General features: G+C 35.9%; 1 protein-coding gene across 7 annotated transcripts in view; it reads right to left on the minus strand.

Moving 5' to 3' along the window:
• The window catches only part of CCSER2 (coiled-coil serine rich protein 2), a 199710-nt gene that overhangs the window by 143235 nt on the left and 34065 nt on the right, over window positions 1-22410 (minus strand). For all 7 annotated transcript variants that reach the window (XM_059169721.1, XM_059169723.1, XM_059169725.1 and 4 more), the window contains exons 2-3: window positions 10631-12080; window positions 9310-9506 (exon numbers count right to left, since the gene is read on the minus strand). In XM_059169721.1, the coding sequence (XP_059025704.1) occupies window positions 9310-9506; window positions 10631-12041 (1608 nt within the window). In that variant the 5' untranslated portion in view covers window positions 12042-12080. The remainder of the gene's footprint in view (window positions 1-9309; window positions 9507-10630; window positions 12081-22410) is intronic.

Consider the following 22410-nt stretch of genomic DNA (forward strand, 5'->3'; position numbering starts at 1 on the left):
GGGTCCTGGGATCCAGCCCAGCATCGGGCTCTCTGGTCAGCAGGGAGCCTGCTTCCTCCTCTCTCTCTCTGCCTGCCTCTCTGCCTACTTGTGATGTCTGCCCAATAAATAAATCTTAAAAATAAAAAGATTGCTAATGAGGAGACCACAAAATAGGACAGTATACTGGATTATCCAGCTGACTGGAAAGCCAAAGAAAGAGGTTCTCCTCTAGAACTTTCAAAAGGAAAGCCTTTCCCACCATTTTTTTTTTTTTTTTTAAAGTCTAGTGAGGGCCTGGGTCCCAAACAGTAAGATAAGTTTGTGTTGTTTTAAGCTATTAAGATTTTTGGTCATTTGTCACAGCAATAAGAAAAATTAATATACCTATGGATTTATAATTGTGTTTTTAATTAAAGTCTGAATCTGATTACAAAAACAACAATAAAAATCAGAATGCCTAGCATCCTTAATGAGATTTTCTAATAACAGTTACATAGTTTTTTATTGCTACAAACACACAACAAAGATAGTATTACATTGCTATATTTTTTTCCAAATAAATACTATTTTTTCTCTTTCCAGTCGTTTTGCAGTAGATGCCTCTTAAATCTTTATGGTTGAGCCAATCCCAGGTTCTCATAAATCCTTCTTACATAAGACATTGTGCACTTTCCTCATTAATCATAATTAATTTCACTGACCATTATGATAAAGCTAATTCACATTTTCTAAAAATCACATCAAACTTTGAATTTAACCAGTGTTTGAAAAATAAAACTTTTTAGCTGTCTGGACACTTCTAGACCTAAGTTTCCATATTAACCACATGAAATATAAATCACATAAATACATAAATCACATAAAATGCAGATTCTATAAAATTTATTACATATAGAAGCATTTTTCATGATTTTTATGAATTTTTTAATCATTTGCTTTGGCAATAAAACAGATATATGTACCAGTCTGGGAATGTTTATACTGTACCTATATTATTAAGATTAAGATGTCCAAGAGCATCTTCATAAATATTCTTTCAAATTAGCAAGTAGGATTGTGGGTGGAGGAGTGAGGCATGAGGAGTCAGAAACTGAGCAAGCTAAGGAAGACATACATACAGAGGGGCAGTGAACATAGGAAATCAGAACTCAAGTAATGTGATAAGAACTTCCATGCCCAAGTTGGTCTAGTTTTTCAGGGCTTGAGCACATCGGAGTAATGATGAGGGTGAAGAGGGAGCATCTGAGGCAGGAGGTTGGCCCGGTACGAGATATGAGAATTTAAGTAGAATATATGTGGGGGATGGCCCGATATGGTAAGTCAGAACCCAAACAGGATAGAGACATTATCCAAGCATGCTGGTAACCCACTGTAGGGATTTCAGAGCCCAAATAGGATGAGAAAGAGATAAATGGGAAAGAGGAAGTGGTGGAAAAGAACAGATATCAGTTAAATAGAGGGAGATATATCAAGTTAAATGTAGGAAGACATATCAAGATATATCAAGAAAGGACAACAGAAGCAAGGTTTATCACCATCAGAGAAGGGAGGTTAAAAATACAAGGAGAAAACTAGAATGAATCCGGCGGCATTGGATTGGAATTGGAGGTAATAGTATGAACCTATTGTTTTTAATATATAGAGATAAAATAGAAACAAGTATTGATGTAAATGTATATGTATATAAATAAACACACACACACAGACCCACACTCTTATATTCCCTAGTTCAGTCCACTGATGATGCCTGGGAGCAGCAACTTTTCAACAACAGTGTGTACACGCAACCTCCAGAATTTGGCTACAAAAGTAGCATTTTCCATTAAAAAGAACCAGGGCTCTTGGAGGAATGGCTTTCTTTCCCTTTAATACATTTATGTATTTGTGAACAGTAAGTACTATTGTTTATATGTATTTTTACAACTTATATAAGTGATACATAATGTTCTGCAACTTTTTTTTTTAGTTTCTTTTTTTTTTAAGATTTTATTTATTTACTTGAAAGATAGAGATCACAAGCAGGCAGAGAGGCAGGCAGAGAGAGGGGGAAACAGGCTCTCCACTGAGCAGAGAGCCCGATGCGGGGCTCGATCCCAGGACCCTGAGATCATGACCTGAGCCGAAAGCAGTGGCTTAACCCACTGAGCCACCCAGGCACCCTAGTTTTATATTTTTGTGGTACATGTGTACTACAAGTGTAAGTTCATTCATTCTTACTGCTATATAATATATATAATATACTGTATAACATCACTTAAATGTTATTTTTTTTGTTTCCCCATGAATGGACATTTGAGTTATTATCATTCCAATAATAATAATTATGATGATGATGATGAGATAGTGCAGCAACGAACATTCTTACTAATGTCTCTGATCATAAATGTTAGGGTTTCTTTAGGATATAAATCAAGAATAACATTACTGGATCAGAGCATATTGGATCTTCAACTTTACTAGATGCTGCCAAATATCTTCCAGAAAATGATTTAGCAATTTATTCTTCTCAGTAGTGAAGAAAGATTTCTATTGTTCATCATATTCACCCCACTTGCTATTATCTGACTAAAATTTCAGCCAGTCTAGTGAGTGTGAAATTGTATGTCTCAGTACACATTAGCAATTTATTATTTTATTATCTTCTATCTGTTGTATTGTTTTGCCTTCTCCTTATTGATAAGGAAAGTTTATTATGTGGTCTGATTTTAATTCTTGTTAAATGTGTCACAAATAAACTCTTAGTGGCTTTTAACCATGTTTATTATTATCTGTGTTTACTTTTAAATGTTGATGTAATTAATTTTTTTAAAGATTTTATTTAACTCTTAGAGAGAGAGCATGAGCAGGGAAAGGGGCAGAGGTAGAGGGAGAGGAAGAAACAGTCTCCCCACTGAGCAGGGAGGCCAATTGGGGAACTCGATCCCAAGATCCTTGGATTATGACCTTTGCTGAAGGCAGTGCTTAACTGACTAAGCCACCAAATGCCCTTGATGTAATTAAACTTAGTAATTTTTTTCTTTATGGTTTTTAGTGTGTGTCTGTATTTAAGACATCCTTTCCTATCCAAGGACCATACAGGTATTTTGCATATTAAGAGCAATATAGTACAGTGAGTAAGAGGCAGGGCTCTGGAACAAGCTAAATTAAAACTCCCATTCTGTCATGTACTAGCTGTGTATCTTTGGATTCTCTATATTTTTTTTCTTTTTTTTGTAAGATGGAGATAATTATAGTACCTACCTCTGGAGCTGGTATTAGGAAGGACATGCCTTAATAGTCTAACAGCCATGTGATACCAGTACTGAGTATTTTGTGTATCATTTCTGACTATCTCATGGGGTTGCCATAAACATTAAATAAGGCCATACATATACGATACTTAATGCCAGGACTATACAGGAGCTCAGTACACATCACTACAATACCACAAAGATGTTAAAAGATAAGATAATCCGGGGACACCTGGGTGGCTCAGTTGGTTAGGCATCTGCCTTCGGCTCAGGTTATGATCCTGGGGTCCTGGGATCTGGGCCCACATTAAACTCCCTGCTCAGCAGAAGGCCTGCTTCTCTCTCTCCTCCCTGCTCATGCTCTCTATCACTACCTCTGTCTTTCTCTCAAATAAAATGTTTTTTAAAAAATAAAGAAAAGGTAACCCTGAATAACTTTTTTTTTTTTTTTTTTTTTTTTTTAAAGAGAGACAGCATGTGTGTGCATGGGATAGGACGGTGGAGGGCAGAGGGAAAGGAAGAGACAGAATCTTAAGCTGACTCCACACCCAGCACAAAGCCCAACATGGGTCTCGATATCATGACCCTGAAATCATAACCTGAGCTGAAATCAAGAGTCAGACACTTAACCAACTAAGCCACCCAGGCACCACCTGAACAACTTTCACCAACAAACAATAACTAGATGAAATGGACAAATTCTCAAAAAGCAACACACACAAAAAAATACCTATGTATCTTAATGGGCATATCTACTTAAAACATTATATCTGTCATTAAAAACCTCTCACAAAGGAAACTCCAGATTCTAAAGTTTTCATTTGGTGAATTTTGTAGACATTTAAGAAAAAGGAACATCAATTGTCCAGAAATTCCTTGAAAGGGCAAAAAAAACAGGGAATACTTCTCGGCTCATTTATGAAACCAGCACAACCCTGATACCAAATGTGAAAAGAAAAGAGAAAAAAAGAAAAGAGAAGAGAGAACCATCCTACTCATGAACATAAATGCAACAAATCTAAATAAACTATTAGGATATCAAGCCCAACAACATTTAAAAGAATAACACATCACAACCAAGTGAATTTATTTCAAGAACAAAAAATGATTTAACATTTGAAAATCAAGAAATACAATCTACCACACTAACAGATAACATATAACAGGAAAAAAAATTTTGATGACTTTAATAAATGTAGAGAAAAATTAACATCTACTCACACACACACACACACACACAAAATCAAGCAAATGAAACAGAAAGAACTCAATCTGATGAAAGATACCTATAACCACCCCCACCACACACAAAAAGAAATATTAATGGTGGACTATTAAAACTTTGCTGAAATTATCTCACCATTTCGAGTCAACATTACATTGGAGGTCCTAACACGTCCAATAAAAGAGAGAATGGGGAGATGGAGACTGTGCAAATGGTATAACTTCATAATATATGTAGAAATTCCAGGCAAATTATTAAAACTAATAAGTGAATAAGGTCACAGCTCAAAATACAAACATCAAATATATTTGTACATATAACAAAAACTAAGAAAATAAAATTTTAATTGTACCATTTATAACAATGAAATCAATTACTTAAAAATAAAGCATATATGTACAAATTTTTATAGAATGAATCAGCAAGAAATATTTCTGAAGTCCCTAGTAAATGGAAGAATAGGGACCCCTGGTTGGCTCAGTGGGTTAAGCCTCTGCCTTCGGCTCAGGTCATGATCTCAGGGTCCTGGGATTGAGCCCCGCAAAGGGCTCTCTGCTCAGCAAGGAGCCTGCTTCCCCCCCTCTCTCTGCCTACTTGTGATCTCTCTCTCTCTCTCTCTCTCTCTCTGTGTCAAATAAATAAATAACCTCTAAAAAAAAAAAAAAAAGGAAAAATACACCATATTCATGAATTTAAAGATTCACTATATTAAACACGTCAATTCTTCCCAAACTTATTTACAAAGTTAATGCAATGTCATTCAAAATCCCTGAAGGTTCTTTGTAGAAACTGATGTGTTCATTCTAAAAATTAAAGAGATTGCAAAAGGTGAGCTAGGGGAAACTTGGAAAAGAAAAAGCTATTAAAACTTAGATTACCAGATGTTAGTACTTAAAGCTACAGAAATACAAACAGCATAGCACTGACACAAGGATAAAAGAGGAGACCAATGAACTAAAAGAGAGTCAAAAAAAATATATATATATATATTTTTTAAAGATTTTATTTATTTATTTGACAGACAGAGATCACAAGTAGGCAGAGAGGCAGGCAGAGAGAGAGAGAGGAGGAAGCAGGCTCCCTGCTGAGCAGAGAGCCCGATGCAGGGCTCAATCCCAGATCATGACCTGAGCCAAAGGCAGAGGCTTAACCCCCTGAGCCACCCAGATGCCCCAAGAAATATATTGATACAATCACTGATTTATGACAAAGGTAACTCTGCAGCAGAGTAGGGAACAAAAACTTTTCAAAAAAGAAAACAAAATAACCTTGACTTCTCCTCATAACATGCACAAAAATAATTTCCAGATGTCTCATAGATCTAAATGTAAAAGGCTAAAAAACAAAGCTCTTAGAAGAAAACATTGAAAAATATCTTCAGGACTTCAGGGTAAACAAAAATTTTGCAGTTCAAAATAGTGCTAACAACAAAGGAAAAAATGTAAACTACACTAAACTGAACTTGTTAATTTCAATTCAACAAAAGACACTATTAAGAGATTTAAAAAGGGGGGGCACGTGGGTGGCTCAGTGGGTTAAAGCCTCTGTCTTCAGCTCAGGTCATGATCCCAGGGTCCTGGGAGCCTGCTTCCTCCTCTCTCTCTCTGCCTGCCTCTCTGCCTACTTGTGATCTCTGTCTGTCAAATAAATAAATAAAATCTTAAAAAAAAAAAAAGGATTTAAAAAGGAACCCATATATATTAATTATATACTCATATACACATATATAAGTGTATATGTATATGTGTAAAAAAAATTACATCCAAAATATATGAAGGAGTTTTTACAAACCAAAAAGAAAAAAATACAGTTTAATAAAAGACCTGTCACAAAAGAGGATATGCTAACGGCAAATAAACATATGTGAAGGTGCTCAACAAACAGTTATTAAAAAACACAAGACAAAAATCTCAGTGAAATACTATACCCCCACCAGAATAGCAAAAATGCAAAAAGACAGACAGCACCAAAAGAAAGTGGAATTTCTAGAATGCTCATTTTCTACCAGTGGGATTGTAAACTGGTACAACAACATTGGAAAACTAACAGCATCTGAAGCTATATACATAAATACCCAATAATTCAGTGGTGCCTCTCCTACATATTTCACCAACAGAAATGCATAAATGTTTACCCAAAAATATGTAACAAAATCTTTCCAATAATAGCAGTTGCTAGAAACAATAAACAACCTGAATGTCAATCAATAGCAAGATAAAGTAAGTTGTACTACCTTCACACAAAGAAATATTATAAAATAAGAAACAAACTATAAAAAGTATAAAATGTTGCATCAAAGAAGTCAAACATAAAATAGGCATGTTTATAATTCTGCTTATACGAAGTATAGGCAAAACTAATCTATAGTGATATATATCAAAGCAGGGGCACCTCTGGGGGTGGGGTTGAGAGAATGACTGAAAAGCACAGGAAACATTCTGGGATGACAAAAATATTCTTTATCACAATGTGGTGTGACATTATATACAAACATTCAAAATTCTCTGTGCTGCATGACAAATATTTATGCATTTTATTTAGTGTGAATTACACCTCAACAGAACACTATTTGTATTTAAACCAAAAAATAATAATAATAACCTAGATTCTAGATAATTGCTATGCAAAGTAGTCAGTCTACAAACTGTTGGAGATAAGGAGCTTCCACCACAATGCATATCAACACACTGTTTTTTTCAAAAAGAAAGTTTTATTGTGAAAATAGTATCAACTAAACTAAAGAGTGGGTTGAACTAAACTGTTGTAATAACACAGTTGATTCACATTCTTAATGAAAGCTCCTTATCTTGAAGCTCTCCCCACCTGGGCTGGAAGGAGCACTGTTGTAGAGAACAACCATGATGGTGGTTGGGGAACTGGAGGTGAGGCGGGTGGGGGGAGTGAGGGGATGGGACAGACATGGGCTTTGGTGAGAGGGATAGGGAGGCCAAGAAAAATGAGAATATGTTAAAGTTCTTTTTGGATTAAGTTTTAAATATTTATTTAAACTATTCTAGGCAAAAAAAAAAAGGCAATTAAAAATAGTAAGATGGGAGAATGTTGTCCAAGTATATCAATAAATGCAAACATAAAAGGACTAAACTCACTGGTTAGAAGACAAAGAGAAATTATAATTTTAAAAAAGTTATAACCTATTTGCTATGTATCAAAAAGTTCATAGTAAAAAGTTGGAACATACAGAAATAAAATTGATAAAATATACTAACATCTGAAAAAAAAGGCCTTAAGAGAAAAAGGGTAATGAGAAATAGAGATCACTAAATTATGACTTAAGTCCAATTTCAGCAAAAAAAATTCTAAACAGGTACACACCTAACAAAATACCCTCAAAATACAAGAAGCAAAAAACTGGTAGAATTTCAGGGAAAAAAAAAAAAGTAATCCTCTAACACAGTAGGAGATCTTAACACTTTTTTCAACATCTGCCATCAATTCTCCATCCTTTCTCAGACTGTTTTCCTCTTATATCAGAAGCTCTGAGATCTTAAGATCTAGGTGCATTCTGAACTCTTCTAAAGGAATCTTTATAGGAACAGTGAAGTGAAAAATGTCAGATACTAAGTGGATTATTACTGCCATCTGCTGGACACAATGTTCAATCCCATTTTGATCACACTTGCTTTAAAAAGTCCTAGAAAGAAAGCACATCCTGTAATCGTCTCTAAACTTTTCTCTAATGAGATAGAGATACTCTCCCTAAATTAAATATGTGTCCTCTCTATGTCTGTGCAATTTAACAATTCTCTGGTAAGGATGCTTAGTTTTTCTAAGTCACAGATTTATGAGAGTACAGAAAATTACATTACCTAAAACCTACTTGGACTTTAGTATATCCATGAAGACTACCAATTTTCCATACAGTTAATGGAAAATCATATTTTATTTTATATACCGAGTAATTACAATGAGTCACTTCAAACATACCAACTACACTTTACTCATAGAGCATATTAGCCACATTACTGCAGTGTCTCTTAAAATATGCACATAATAATGTATGGTAGGTCTCCTAGGGCTCACCCACATCTGGTTCCCTTGCCTTCCAGGTACACAGGAAAATTACACTTCTTGCCCAGTTACTACTAATCTTAAATTAGAGTCAACAGGCTATGAGTAAAAATACAATGTACCACCTGCAGGCCCCAGCAAGTAATTGCAAATATAAGAGCTGGCAGCATTTTTCCTCTACAACAGTGACCTTTTGATGGGGCCTCGAAAGGTAATGGTAAAGCCACCTTCTTTTGGTGATGCTCAAGATGGTGAGAGGAAAGCAGCTTAGAACACTGAAGTTGCTCCACAGAGTCTTCCAGACCCACAACAGACTTTGGAAGAGTAAAAATTAAGCTTTTATTGTGTTAAGCCACTGAGTTGGCACTTAAATGTTAACTTCAGCATAGCTTAGCCCTGGATTTTTCAAAAGTGGCACTACTGACATCTTTGGCTGGGTAATCCTTTGCTGTGGATACTACTATAGGGCATTAAGAAGCATTCCTGGCATCTTCCCACTATTTGTCAGTGCACCCCTCAATATGACAACCAAAATTGCATCCAGACATTGCCTTCCTCCCAAATTTGAGAACCACTAGCCTACCTTAACCTGAATACAGTGTATCTATCCCTTTATGTGTGTACATAATGTATGAGAGTGTATTTAACTCATGTCATGTGACACAAATATATGGTTTATTATGTATTAAGGTCAGATGTTTTGTAGGCTCTTAACAGATACAAAATTTCTTTCTTAAACTAGGAGAGCTATTTATAAACTTAAAAAAATCCAAGCAGTATTACAAGTCTATCCATAGTAAGGTAAACAAAATGTTTCAAAAGTATATATAAATTCATACGTACTATGCTGTTCATTTCTGAGGACTCATAACTCCCAACTGGATGGACATTTCCAATGGGCTCCAAACCCTCTTCATCCCACATGTATGTTCCATCAGAGCTATCAGATGGAGAGAGCTCAAATGAAGAACCAGCTCTGTAATCAGTATCTGGTGAAATCAAGTTGCTCCCAGAAGTATGTTTTGTACATTCACTCCTGTCTTCAATTTTTTTTTTTTAAGAAGAAAAAGGGGAAAAAAGTTATTAATTCATAGAAATGTATTTCTCAGCTTCTGAAAATATACACTCTAATAACTTAATATAGCAAAATAACTGACAAAAAAGTATTAGTAATTATAGCATTTTCTAAATCCTAAACAATAAAAAAAAAAAAAATCAGGGGATAAAATTTTAAATAACCTACTGAAATGTTTCCCAATACACATAAAGAAAGTTCATTGAGCCATCTTTCACTTCTGCAACATTTCTAGAATTATAAATAAAGCTTCACATTCTTTTAATATTTCCTAAGATATTTCTTTTACACACTGGCCATGAAACTCCTTTCTCTGTGTATATCATTTAACCTTGCAGTTGCCACCTTATAAGAGAAACACTTGTTCTGGCAAAAGACCCTCAGACAGTCAAGGGTTTATGCATATCTCTAGGCATGGCCTACACTCTTGACCAGATCACATGGCTACACTCAATCCCTTCAGTTTGCTCTGTTTTCAGGCTATTTGGGCACAAAGAGATATTTTCTCCAGAATTTTAGTATCAGGATGACCAAGTATAAGAGGAAATATTTAAGAGGTACTAATCTCACTTTCCTCAGTTAAAAAAATAAAGTTCCTCTGAGTTTGCTAAACAAGAAATCTAAGCTCTATTTTAAAAAAGTAAAAAATTTCTAGGATAAAAACACTCATTAGACTGGACATAACCTATATTATTATTAGCTCATTTACCTTTTGGCACAGCTTCACTCTAAACACATAGCATCTATTACCATAAAGGAAGAGACAGTTTAAAATGGCATGCCACTGTTTAGGGAAGAGGGGGAAAAGAAAAAAATCTGAAGCAATAGGAATAGGCCTCTACATGAAAGTCACAGAAGAAAAAGGTAAGATATATTAGGGAAGAGTATTTTTATCACTGTTTTAAATAGTGAAAAATAAGTCTGAGAGCAAAAGTCACAGAAAGATAAAAGTTGCCCCACCTCAATTTTATTTAGATCCATCCCGCCACAAAAATTGACAGCATCTTGGAATTAATCAAAAGGTAATCCCAAGTGTAAGTTCAATTATATTATCTATGAAAAAGCAAACTTAAGAATATTAATATTTACCAGAGACACTTATATCTATCCACTCGTCAGTTTTACTTTTTTCATTTTCCTTGGGGGAATCAAATATATCCTTTGGTGGTACATTTTCATGCTTTTCTTCTTTGAGAGACATTTCCTCTGGAGTTATTCTAGTTCTGTTGGAGTCTTCTATATCTATAAAATCATCACTAAAGTCTTCACTTAAATCATTCTTATCAGAAGATGACAAAGATGACAAGGAAATATCATCCACATCATCACTCAGGTATCTAATTTTAGCATTATGCTTCACGGTCTGGTCATTTTCTGTTCTATAACTATCATTTTCAATTAGTTCTTGGTCCTTATTCATAGCTCCATCCTTAGCCATAAGTTCAGCATCTTCTTCTACACATGGATCAGCAGGTGAATTCTTATTACCATCAACTGTGATAGTGCCAGAAAATGGAGGTCGGCTAGATTTCAGTAGAGAGGGATGAACCATCCTATAACCCAAAGTGGAAGTTACACCTGGGCCATTTGGTAAAGCCAACTTCTTTCCACCAGCAGCATAAGGCCTATTAAATCCATACCCTAGGTGATCATTCCCATTGAGCACTTCTGATTGCCGGGAATTTCTTGCTAGCATACTTGACCTCAGAGGCACTCTAATGGGTAGCTGTTGGTTCTGATAAGGCTTTGTAAGATCTGCAGCTCTATTGAAGGAATGTGATCTGGTTATAGATGAAGGTGGAAGGAATGAATTCTGAATGGAATGTGAAAAACTTTGTGACCTTACCATTTTTTCACAAGTAAGAGATTTAATATTGTCTAGGGATTGTGCTAAGCCTTCTCCAGAACTGCTTCTTGTGGCACAGGAGTTTGCTCTAGGCCTTTGTATGCTACCAGCTGAACGGTTACCATACAATCCATTCAACTGTGATTTTGGAGCACTGACTGAAGAATATGAAGTCCTTCCTAATAATGTGCCTTTGGTGAATTTACCCAAACTAGATGGTCCAGACAAAGACTTTTGGTTTAACTCCTCCGTAGATGACACAAACATAGTGGATGGCTTTGCTAACTTTGATGTGAGTAAAGAAATACTTTTCAAGCCTCCCTTTATCCCATTTTTATCAAAAATTCCTTGAGTAGGTGCATGTTTTTCAGGATCAATTACTTTATTGTGTGAAGTTTGAGTACTGTTACGGTCTTCAACACTTTGCGCACTGAGTTGGTATTTAGTTGCTGTTCTCCAATTAAATGAATGGGATGATGGGCAATCAGAGCCATTATTCTTTATGTAACTTTTGACGTTGCTACTCTTGGAAGTTCCCAATAAATTAACAGGTGTCCCATTTGACATTGGCTGCAGAGTACTCCTCACAGATTTTGTTCCATACTTTGGCAGTTTGGAACCCAAAAATGTCTTGATTTGTGTTTTTTCTTCCATGAGCTATAAGATGCATTTGTTCTTAAAATCTGACAGAATCTGAGGAGACAAAAAAGTAGATTAAACGTTCCTAAATAAGCAAAATTACATGGGTTATTATATAATAAGAATATATACTCATAGACAATGACATGCACCAAAACCTATTATGATTCCTACAAATTTCTTAATAAATATTGAGTGCAGGAATTAAATTAATAAATTAATGTTAGGAGAAAGTAAAGAACATTTTTATACACGCTTTTTTAAACTTGGGCTATGCACAATGATAACAAATTCCAGAATTAATAAAACCAGACTGTCAATTCTGACTGAATTTTGAAAAAAAGAAATACTTCTACAGAAAACACGTCTTCCAATTTCCAATCCATATTATTTTTTTCACTTTGGACAATATTATCTCCTTTAAAATAAGAAAGTGTTATTTGTTATTTTTTAAAGTATATGTAATCTTATAAAAACTGGAATACATTTTAAAAATTCATTACTAAAATCACAGTAGGATATAGGAAAAAAATAAAATAGCACCAAAATTTTTTTTCTGACATTAACAGGAGAGATATCAGGTATCATTTTAAGCAACTATCTCAAACAAATTTCCAACTGGTAATATAAATAGATACTACAGTAGGATCATGGTGAAAAGTATAATGGTTTTAATAAAGTTGGTTAGTCCACTAATCTCAACCTCCCAAACTTATTTTAAAGGTAACACAAAACAACAAACACAAAAAGGTTCAATGAACAGACAAGAACATAAAACTGAAATACCTACTGTCCTTTATTTAACTGTTTAATAAAGTATGACATATTCAGGGTCACATGATGAGATCACAAAGATGAGATAGAAATATTAAAATGCTTATCCTAATATTAATAGAAATACAATATGCTATATGCTTACTGCTCACTATATGCTCATTGTGATTATATAAAAATTCTACAAAAGCATACACAAGTACAAAATGTGAATAAAAGAAAAAAACACACCCTACAGTCACTGATGGTTTTTTAAAATTATGTATCTTAATCATATGCTGTTAGTTATTTTTTTAGTAAAAACAAAAACAAAACAAAACCTGATTCAAAGCCATACCTATACTTTAAAAATTGAGAGTTTCTGAAGTATGTGTGTTATTAATTAAGTGAAAAATAAATATTTAGGAAATCATAGAGACATTCAAGTAAAGTTGCTGGAGTGAAGCAGAATTACAAAACTTCCTATCCCCAATAACTAATAAAAAAGAAAGAATATATATACGTGTGTGTATGAATATAATTTTTAGCCAAAAACTCACCAGCTTCAAACAAAAATTGTGTAAACTAAGCACCTCTATACTTTATAAAGTAGTGGACAGAGAAAGATTCTGAACAATGAGGTTTGGCTCCTAGCATTATGACACTGACTGAAAGCAGAAATGGGGAAAAGAGGTGAGTTGATAAAACTCCAAAGTTTTAATAAACATTCTCTAGTTTGGATAGAAATACCTGGTTTGGCATGCTCTAGGAAAGTCCAGGAAAACAACTTTGGCACAGAACAAGGCACTGTTCTGACTTGAGGGGAGAGTCTAAAGCCCCTCAAATTATACTACACAGGATAGAGTGAGGCCAGTATACATTTAACAAAACCTAAGGAGACAGGAAAGCCTGGAGCACCAGAAGAGTTCTTCCCACACTGCCTTATATCCTCAACCACAAAGAAGTAGACAGAACAGCATACAACTGCTCAAAAGGTGTCCTGAAGGTGTGCAGTAAAAGAAAGAGACAAAATCATAGCTAAGGTGAAAAAGGTATCAATGGGAATTCACCCAGGTTCTATCAACAGCAAGTACAAGTCTTGGTCCAGCTATTCAAGTCTCTACCTAGAAAGATAAAAAGAAATGGCCACACAAACATATAAACAAGGGAGTAGAAGCAAGAAAAGAAACAAATTATGACTATGGCAAGCAGAACAAAGGAACACAACAAGAATTCAAAGATAAAAAACAAAACAGGTAAGTTTAAATCAGCTAAGGAAATCAATTAGGAAGTAAAGAACCCAAGATGGAAAAATCAAACTAGTTGGCAAGGAGAAAAGTCCTAAAATAACCTGAATACTGAGGAGAAAAATACCCTGGAGGGTATTAATAAATTAGATTATAAAGTCTTTTAAAGCTGCTCTGTTCTAATTAGCTTACAGAGATAAATATGTATTTATATAAAATGATTATCAAAATTCCCAGAAAATAAGAAAATTGATCTTCTAATATTTATTTTTTAAATGTTCAGTTAATCTTGTTTTTTAAAGATTTTATTTATTTATTTGACAGAGAGATCACAAGTAGGCAGAGAGGCAGGCAGAGAGAGAGGAGGAAGCAGGCTCCCTGCTGAGCAGAGAGCCCCATGCAGGGCTTGATCCCAGAACCCTGAGATCATGACCTGAGCCAAAGGCAGCGGCTTAACCCACTGAGCCACCCAGGCACCCAACAGTTAAACTCTTATAGCACAGATCTGATCATATTCTTCCCTTCTACGATTAAAAACCATGCATGGACCAGGAATAACAAAATAAAATCCCAAATCCACTACAGAGATTGAACTTCTCCATTTGGTTCTACACTCTTTGCAGTACTATACATTCAAGCCAAGATACACTGTTGGACATTCCCCAAAATCTATTCTGTATTTTCTACCTTCTGTGCCTTTACTCTTGTAAAGACCACCTTAAAGGCCCCACCCTCAAAGTTCAAAATCTCTACACCCACAAAACTTTCCAGTTAAAACTGATTCATCTTTCTCTATTCCCTTCACATCAATAATATAGTTGAGTCTGTCTTATATTGTGGGCATGTCTAGTTGACCCGTTAGAAAATAAACCTGTTAAGAGCATAAGCTAAGTGTTATATACTTCGTGGCCTGTCACAGGACCACGAATTTGAAAGATTCTCAACTTTTAAGTTAATTCATAATCTCTTAGCGCAAGTTAATTTAATAAATACTAAATCAAGACTGAAAAACAACTTTGTTTTGTGTATCTGTGATTAACTGGTAGCAGCTTCCTCAAGGATTATGTTGAAAAAGATTCTGAAGTAAAATCTAGACTCTAAGATAAATTATCATGATCAAATAGCAACATATGCCATGACCAGAAAAAGGGACAGGGGCAGTATCCATGTGAGATTACTGCCATCCCATTTTTTTATAACAGTCTTTACCACAAAACATACTTCCACAACTACAAACACTTTCAGGATAACCATAAGGAAACTGATAATGATATTAGATATAAGGGTCATTTTGCAAATCACTAAATAACACACATTAAAAATTCTGTCCTCTGGTGAGTCAGTCTATGAGTCAGAAAGGCTTTAACATTTCCCTGCCTATCACAAGTAGTCTAAAGACAGAACATTCTATTCTTTCACTTCTCTATTTCTTTATTTTACTGTCTAAAATGAGAATACTATATATTACCTCCCAAGAATATCTTAAGTATTAATAACTTAGAGGTACAAGATAAGCCTACAAGAAAGACACACTACTATTACAAAGTGTGTTTGGGGTGCCACCACTCAGAACAAAAACAAGAAAAATTTATTAGAACCTGAATGCACTATTTCCTTTCAAGAGTACTTATTGATTTCTAAATGCACAAATGACTGTAATAAACAAAATCAATCATCTTGGTTGTGGTCTTAAAGTAATCTGATGGCTCAACTGTAAAGCTTGCATATCTGCTTATAGTATGAATACTGTCACTTCATTAGTTGACTACCTATTATCTTTAAATATTCATGAAACTTTCTCTTATATTTGCTTACATAACTATGAAATTAAATAAAACAAACATTGTGAGTCCGCCTCATTTTAGTAGCTTATGCTACCTCTGATGAACTTTCCCTGATATGCAGTCTGTTAAGTGATTAAAGAATGCAATCATAACAATTTGAAAAAGTACATGCTGGCTACAAAATCAAATGATTCCATCTTCTCTGAAACATTTTACTATTGTCAATGAGCTTTAATTTAATGCTGAACAAAGAATAATACCTGGCACAGGGCTTGGAAATGTCTGAGATTTTCTGATTTAATTTCTGTAAAATGATTTTTCAAATATAGGCACATTTATAGTATTGATATTTCACATCTAAAAGAATTTTCAAAACTATATATAAATTCTTTTTTAAAAAATGAGTAAATCAGGGGCACCTGGGTGGCTCAGTTGGTTAGGCTTCCAACACTTGATTTTGGCTCAGGTCATGATCTCTGTCCTGGGATCCAGCCCCATATTGGGCTCTGTGCTCAGTGGGGAGTCTGCCTGAGACTCTTATTCTCCATCTCCAACTTCCCCTCCCCGCATAAATAAGTAAATAAATAAATCCAGTAAATCAAGGTCTTGGGGGGGGGGGGTTGCTTGTATGTTTCATGCTTTTAAAAGGAATCCACAATAGGATAGGAAGAGAAAAGTAAAAGCAAACTTTACTGAGCATTTACATGATAGGTATCATGCTTACCACTCCCTCCTTGTTTAATCTTCATAACATTGTGGATGTCCTCCCATATTAAATCGATAAACCGAGATTTGGAAAGGGTAAAATACTTGTCCAAAAATTCGTAAAGTACTGAAAATAATTCAGGTTCAAGTCTACCTGATTCCAGGATCCATGCAGACTGCCTTTCTGACAAAGGAATGAAACATTCTTTTTTTTTTTTTTTTTTTTTTAAAGATTTACTTGAGTGAGGTAGAAAAAGAGAGAAAAAGAGCACATGCAGGAGTAGGACAGGGTAAGAGGCAGAGGGAGAGAATCTCCAGCAGACTACCCACAGAGCACAGAGCCAGACATGGGGCTCAGCAGATCCCAGAATCCAGAGATCATGACCCTGAAAATCAAGAGACTGAAACTTAACTGACAGAGCTACCCAGGCACCAGGAAAGAAATATTCTGAGAGGCTTATTGAGAAGTACAAGAGTGAAGGAAGGAATTGGATAATTAAGGCTAGGGAAGCATAAAGACTGCAAAGAACCTAGGTATAATTAAATGAGAAGTTTTGAGAGCAATAGTAGAAGCTTTCACCTTTTCAAACTCCTTTCACATCCATTACCTTATCATCTGAGGAACCACCCACTCACATTCTTTTTTTAGTTTTTCAAACAGCTTTTTGGGAGGTATGAACTACCTGAATTTTGGGGATTTACACAGGCATATATTCACTACTGAGACCCAGAGCAATTAACTGAACAGCAATGCTGATGACTGCATACCCCTAACTAGTCACTTCTTAATATGTGCTTTCACATTCAGATAAATATATCTTAATTTAAATTTTTTAACCTTGTGTTACTCAACCTATTCCCCTAAATCCCCTTCTGCCCTGTTTCTCCTAGCTTTCATCTGTGGCATAAACCGATTCGAAGGCTTGATTACAATAATCAAATGAACAAAAAGGATACCTTCAGCCAAAAGTAAAGGTTTAAAACAGTACTTCATTCCTTGCAGATTGCTTATGGTTTTAAAAAGACCACACCAAGCTCAATACAAAGCCCCATTATTATATCAAGCTGACTTTTTTGTCCTCCAGCTACAGCTTGTTAGGCAGATTGGGATCAAAGCAACTTGTGAAAGTGAGGCTTTAAATTAATTTGTGGCTTAGGAACATTAAATAATGTTATTGAATGTAGATTCAAGGCATATTACTTTCTTAAGTTTTAATTTAAGGAACAGGAAAATACTAGCAGATAAAGAGGAACCAGAAGCTCCCCTGGCCAAACCACAAAAATTCTCTCCAAATTTTACCATTTAGTTCCAATAAACTTAAATAACTATGTGGGGCATGCAAATGACACTAGGGTGCTGGGCTAAGTAAAGATGATAAGTGCCAAGCTGCTTGAATAATGGCCACGCCTAACACCTGAGTAGTTGCACTGCCTTTTAAAGATTTGTTATTTATTTGACAGACAGAGATCACAAGTAGACAGAGAGGCAGGCAGAGAGAGAGGAGGAAGCAGGCTCCCTGCTGACCAGAGAGCCTGATACAGGGCTCCATCCCAGAACGCTGGGATCAGGACCTGAGCCAATGCAGGGCTGGATCCCAGGACCCTGAGATCATGACCTGAGCTGAAGGCAGAGGCTTTAACCCACTGAGCCACCAGGTGCCCCGTTGTACTGCCTTTTAAAATAGTATACAGGTATAACAATTAACCATAGACATTTTATAAAACACCGAGTATTTAAAAAAAATCACATCATGCAATCCTTTAGCTTTTTGATATATTTAGGACATGCTCAAGCAAAATTCCTAAATTAAATAGGCATTGAGAACAGGGTTATAGAGAATCACGGGTCAGGCAGAAGGGTGACAGGGCTAACATTAAAACAGATGGATCATTGCTAGGCTGTAAGTTCAAGGATGGCACAGACTGTGTCTGCTATACCAGCATACATTACCAACCCTAAGCTTGTTCAGTATATGGCAGACACTCAATAAATACCCCCAAAATGAAACATTTTGTTAAGATTTAGATGTACTGAGGGGTGCCTGGGTGGCTCAGTCATTAAGTGCTGTCTCTGGTCATGATCTGGGAGTCCTGGGATCCAGCCCCGCATAAGTCTTCCTGTGGAGCAGGATTCTCCCGCTCCCACTCCCCCTGCTTGTGCTCCCTCTCTTGCTGTATCTTTCTCTGTCAAATAAATAAATAAAATCTTTAAAGAAAAAAAAAAGGATTTAGATATGCTGAAAGAATATCATAGAAAAATAAATTTTAGTAGTAATTTTGACTTAATAGAATACATCATAATTTACAAAAAGAGCTAACTATTGGTTACACGCAACAATACAGATGAATTTAGCAAGATCCTTTAAACAAATGAGCTAGTTATTTAAGAGTACATATAGTGTATGATTCCATTTATAGAAAGATCAGAATGTCACTTCCACTTAGGATGTAGAAAGCTGCAATGACTATCACTACTACCTAACAACCTGGTTGTTACCCAATAATCTTTAAAATCCTAACTTTTCTTGAGCCCATCAGAGAGCCAACATCAAAAGACAACCAAATGAGCCAAATTCCAAAGGGGGCCAAGAACCTCCAAGAAAAGACAAGACATTTTTTTATGTTATATTTTCTTTTCATTATTAATACATAATGTATTATTTGCCCCAGAGGTACAGGTCTGTGAATCATCAGGCTACACACTTCACAGCACTCACCATAGCACATACCCTCCCCAATGTCCATAACCCAGCCACCCTATCCTTATCCCTCTACCCTCCCAGCAACCCTCAGTTTGTTTCATGAGATTAAGAGTTTCTTATGGCTGAAACAAGACATTTTTTAAGTTTCACTTTTGACAGAGCATAAAAGAAAGAAGTGACCATCATAAGGAGTAATAAGCTCACATTTTCATGGATGCTTAAAAGCCGAATGTGGAGTAAAATGTCGGCTTGGAATAGCAAGCTCTTTCCTATGGGCCTCATCCTACTATCCAAGGAAAATACACCAGAGAGCCTACTCTGAATTGCACAAGCATACAGGAGATAAGGGCTAAGCTGCAACAAGGACAAAGACCCACTAGCTTCTATGCATCCTTCTATTTTATGCAGCAAAGCCTTAAACTGCTGGGGAAGGGGCACCAAACCCTTTGGTCCCTGGGACACAGGGCAAAATCCCTGCACCTGGGAAATATAATGGAACATAAAAACTGTACAGTTGATCCATTTATATAAAGGGAAGATCGAGAACAGACTAATTATGATGGTAACGATTAGGACAGAGCAATGGTTCACCAATATTGGTGTGTATCAGAATCACCTGAGAGGGCTTATTAAAACAAGATTGCTGCCCCCCTCAGAGCTTCCAAGTCAGTATGCCCAAAATAGATTCTTAAAACATGTATTTCTAACAAGTTCCTAGGTGATACTGAAGTTACCAATCTGAGGTTAACATAGAGATTACCTCTATGAGAAAGGGTTGACTGAGGTGTTGGTAACAGTGAATACTATGTAAAAATTCACTAAGAGGTACATCATTTAAGATTTATGCACTTTATTGCATGTAAGTTATAACTCAATTTTTAAAAAAGCTTCTCTAAAGATTTAGAAGCCTTTACACTAGTATTTCCTGTATTTCAAGACAATCAAATAATTGATGATAAAAGATTCCTTACAAAAGAATCATAATAAATGCAGAAAAAATGATGGAATCACAAAATAAGACAATCAGATACACTTGTTGCTGGTTAGCAAGCAATCCCTAATGAATTAGTAATATCCAGGTAGCAATCACTAATGACTATTAAATCCATTACATGAAAAGAACCTTGGGGCGCCTGGGTGGCTCAGTGGGTTAAAGCCTCTGCCTTCGGCTCAGGTCATGATCCCAGGGTCCTGGGATCGAGCCCCACATCGGGCTCTCTGCTTAGCAGGGAGCCTGCTTCCTCCTCTCTCTCTCTGCCTGCCTCTCTGCCTACTTGTGATCTCTGTCTGTCAAATAAATAAATAAAATCTTTAAAAAAAAAAAGAAAAGAATCTTTTTCTGAATCAATCTTAATGTCCTATTTTAAGACAAGAGGACCATCTATGAAATATTCTTGCCAAAACAAACTCAACTTGAATCTATTCAAGCCTCTAGGTCTACTAGTTTACAGGAACAAGGAACAGAAAAACATGCTGAACAACATTAGGACACCATCAGCCAAATCTAGAATATGAAAATGCTATAAGAGGAAGGATTAAGTTTCTTTCCTCAGCAAATAAATAGGAAGAAAATGTAAATTTAAGAGATACATTAACCAAATGCAATGTGTGGACTTTGCACGGATCCTAATTTAGTCAACCCCCAGTAATAAATAACTGTTTTTGAGACAATTCAGGAAAATTGAGCACCAAATGGGTATTGGATTGTATTATGGATTTTATTTTTTTGTTGCTGGGAATGTTAAGAGCATAATGCTCATAGCTTTAAAAAAAAAGTGTTATACATGAAACACTACTGATAACTGCTAAAAGCTGAGTGAGAAGACACTGGAAGGGCAGGGAAATAAGTCCGTTTGATACTTTATATATAATTTTTCCTTTAAAAAAGGAAACCTCAGGGCTCAGTTGCTTAAGCATCCAACTCTGAGTTTTGACTCATGTCATGATCTCAGGGTCCTGAGATAGCCCCAGGTCCAGCTCCACACTCAGCAGACTTTTTTTTGTTGTTGTTTAAGATTTTATTTATTTATTTGACAGACAGAGATCACAAGTAGGCAGAGGCGTGCGGGGGGGGGGGGGGGGGGGGGGGGGGAGGGGCAGCAGGCTCCCTGCTGAGCAGAGAGCCTGATGTGGATGGAGCTCCATCCCAGGACCCTGAGATGATGACCTGAGCTGAAGGCAGAGGCTTAACCCACTGAGCCACTCAGGGGCTCCTCAGCAGACTTTTCTTAGCAGATTCTTTTCCCCTTCTCTCTCCTTCCCCTATATTCTTTCCATCCCCGCAGGCATGCTCTCTTTCTCTCTGTCTCAAATAAATAAAAATCTTTAAAAAATAAATAAAAAGTAAATTTTTTTTAAAAGTACACCAAATAAGGATGTGTCCATAAGAGGAAGAGAGGTGTAATAAAATACAACACATTCTACATGTTCCCCCTCCTCCTCTTAACATTCATTCTCTTTCTCCAACCCCCTCCCACCTCTCTTTCTTCCTTCCCTTCCCCTCAACCAGTTTAGGAATACTTCTCTTTTTCCCTCAGTAAGTCTCAGTTTGTACAACCTTTCAGAGAACTCCCAAAGTCTAGATCTCTACATTTAACTTCTCCCACAAAGGCCTGTGATTCAGCAGTACCATAAGCCTAAAGGCGTGAAAGATACCATCAAGAGAAAAACTATCTTGCAAAGTAGTAAAGGGTAATGGGTAAGAAGGCTGTGGAGTTCCCCAGATTAGACTCTTATACTCAGATCACTTTCTAGGAGCGTGGTATAGGACAAAATACTTTGTCTCTCATTAAATCTCATTTTTTTCATATGTAAATAATAGTACCTAATCAGGATTTTTCTCTATGGCCTTGCTGTTTTTAGGTTAACACAACAATCTAATCTGATGAAGCCAGTCTGGACCTGTTGTTTTTAACATCTGCAAAGGGATATTTCCTAAAAACACTACCAAGTAACCTTTGGTGACCCTTACTACACCAAAGTGTTACTGTATTACAAAGCTCAGAAAAATGCAAAAGTGGTTGTGTCACAGTTTACTTTGTGGTTCACAAAAGTGAGACACATAACAATTTATTTTTTAAGTAAAACAAAATGTTTTCACCAAAATGTCCAGGTCACAGTGCAATGCATCCATTTACAGTTTCATCATCAGCATGGCACAGAATCTCTCTATAATACTTCCAGCTCCTTTCCC

The sequence above is a fragment of the Mustela lutreola genome, chromosome 4, assembly GCF_030435805.1.
Source record: "Mustela lutreola isolate mMusLut2 chromosome 4, mMusLut2.pri, whole genome shotgun sequence".
In the NCBI taxonomy this organism is placed as follows: domain Eukaryota; kingdom Metazoa; phylum Chordata; class Mammalia; order Carnivora; family Mustelidae; genus Mustela; species Mustela lutreola.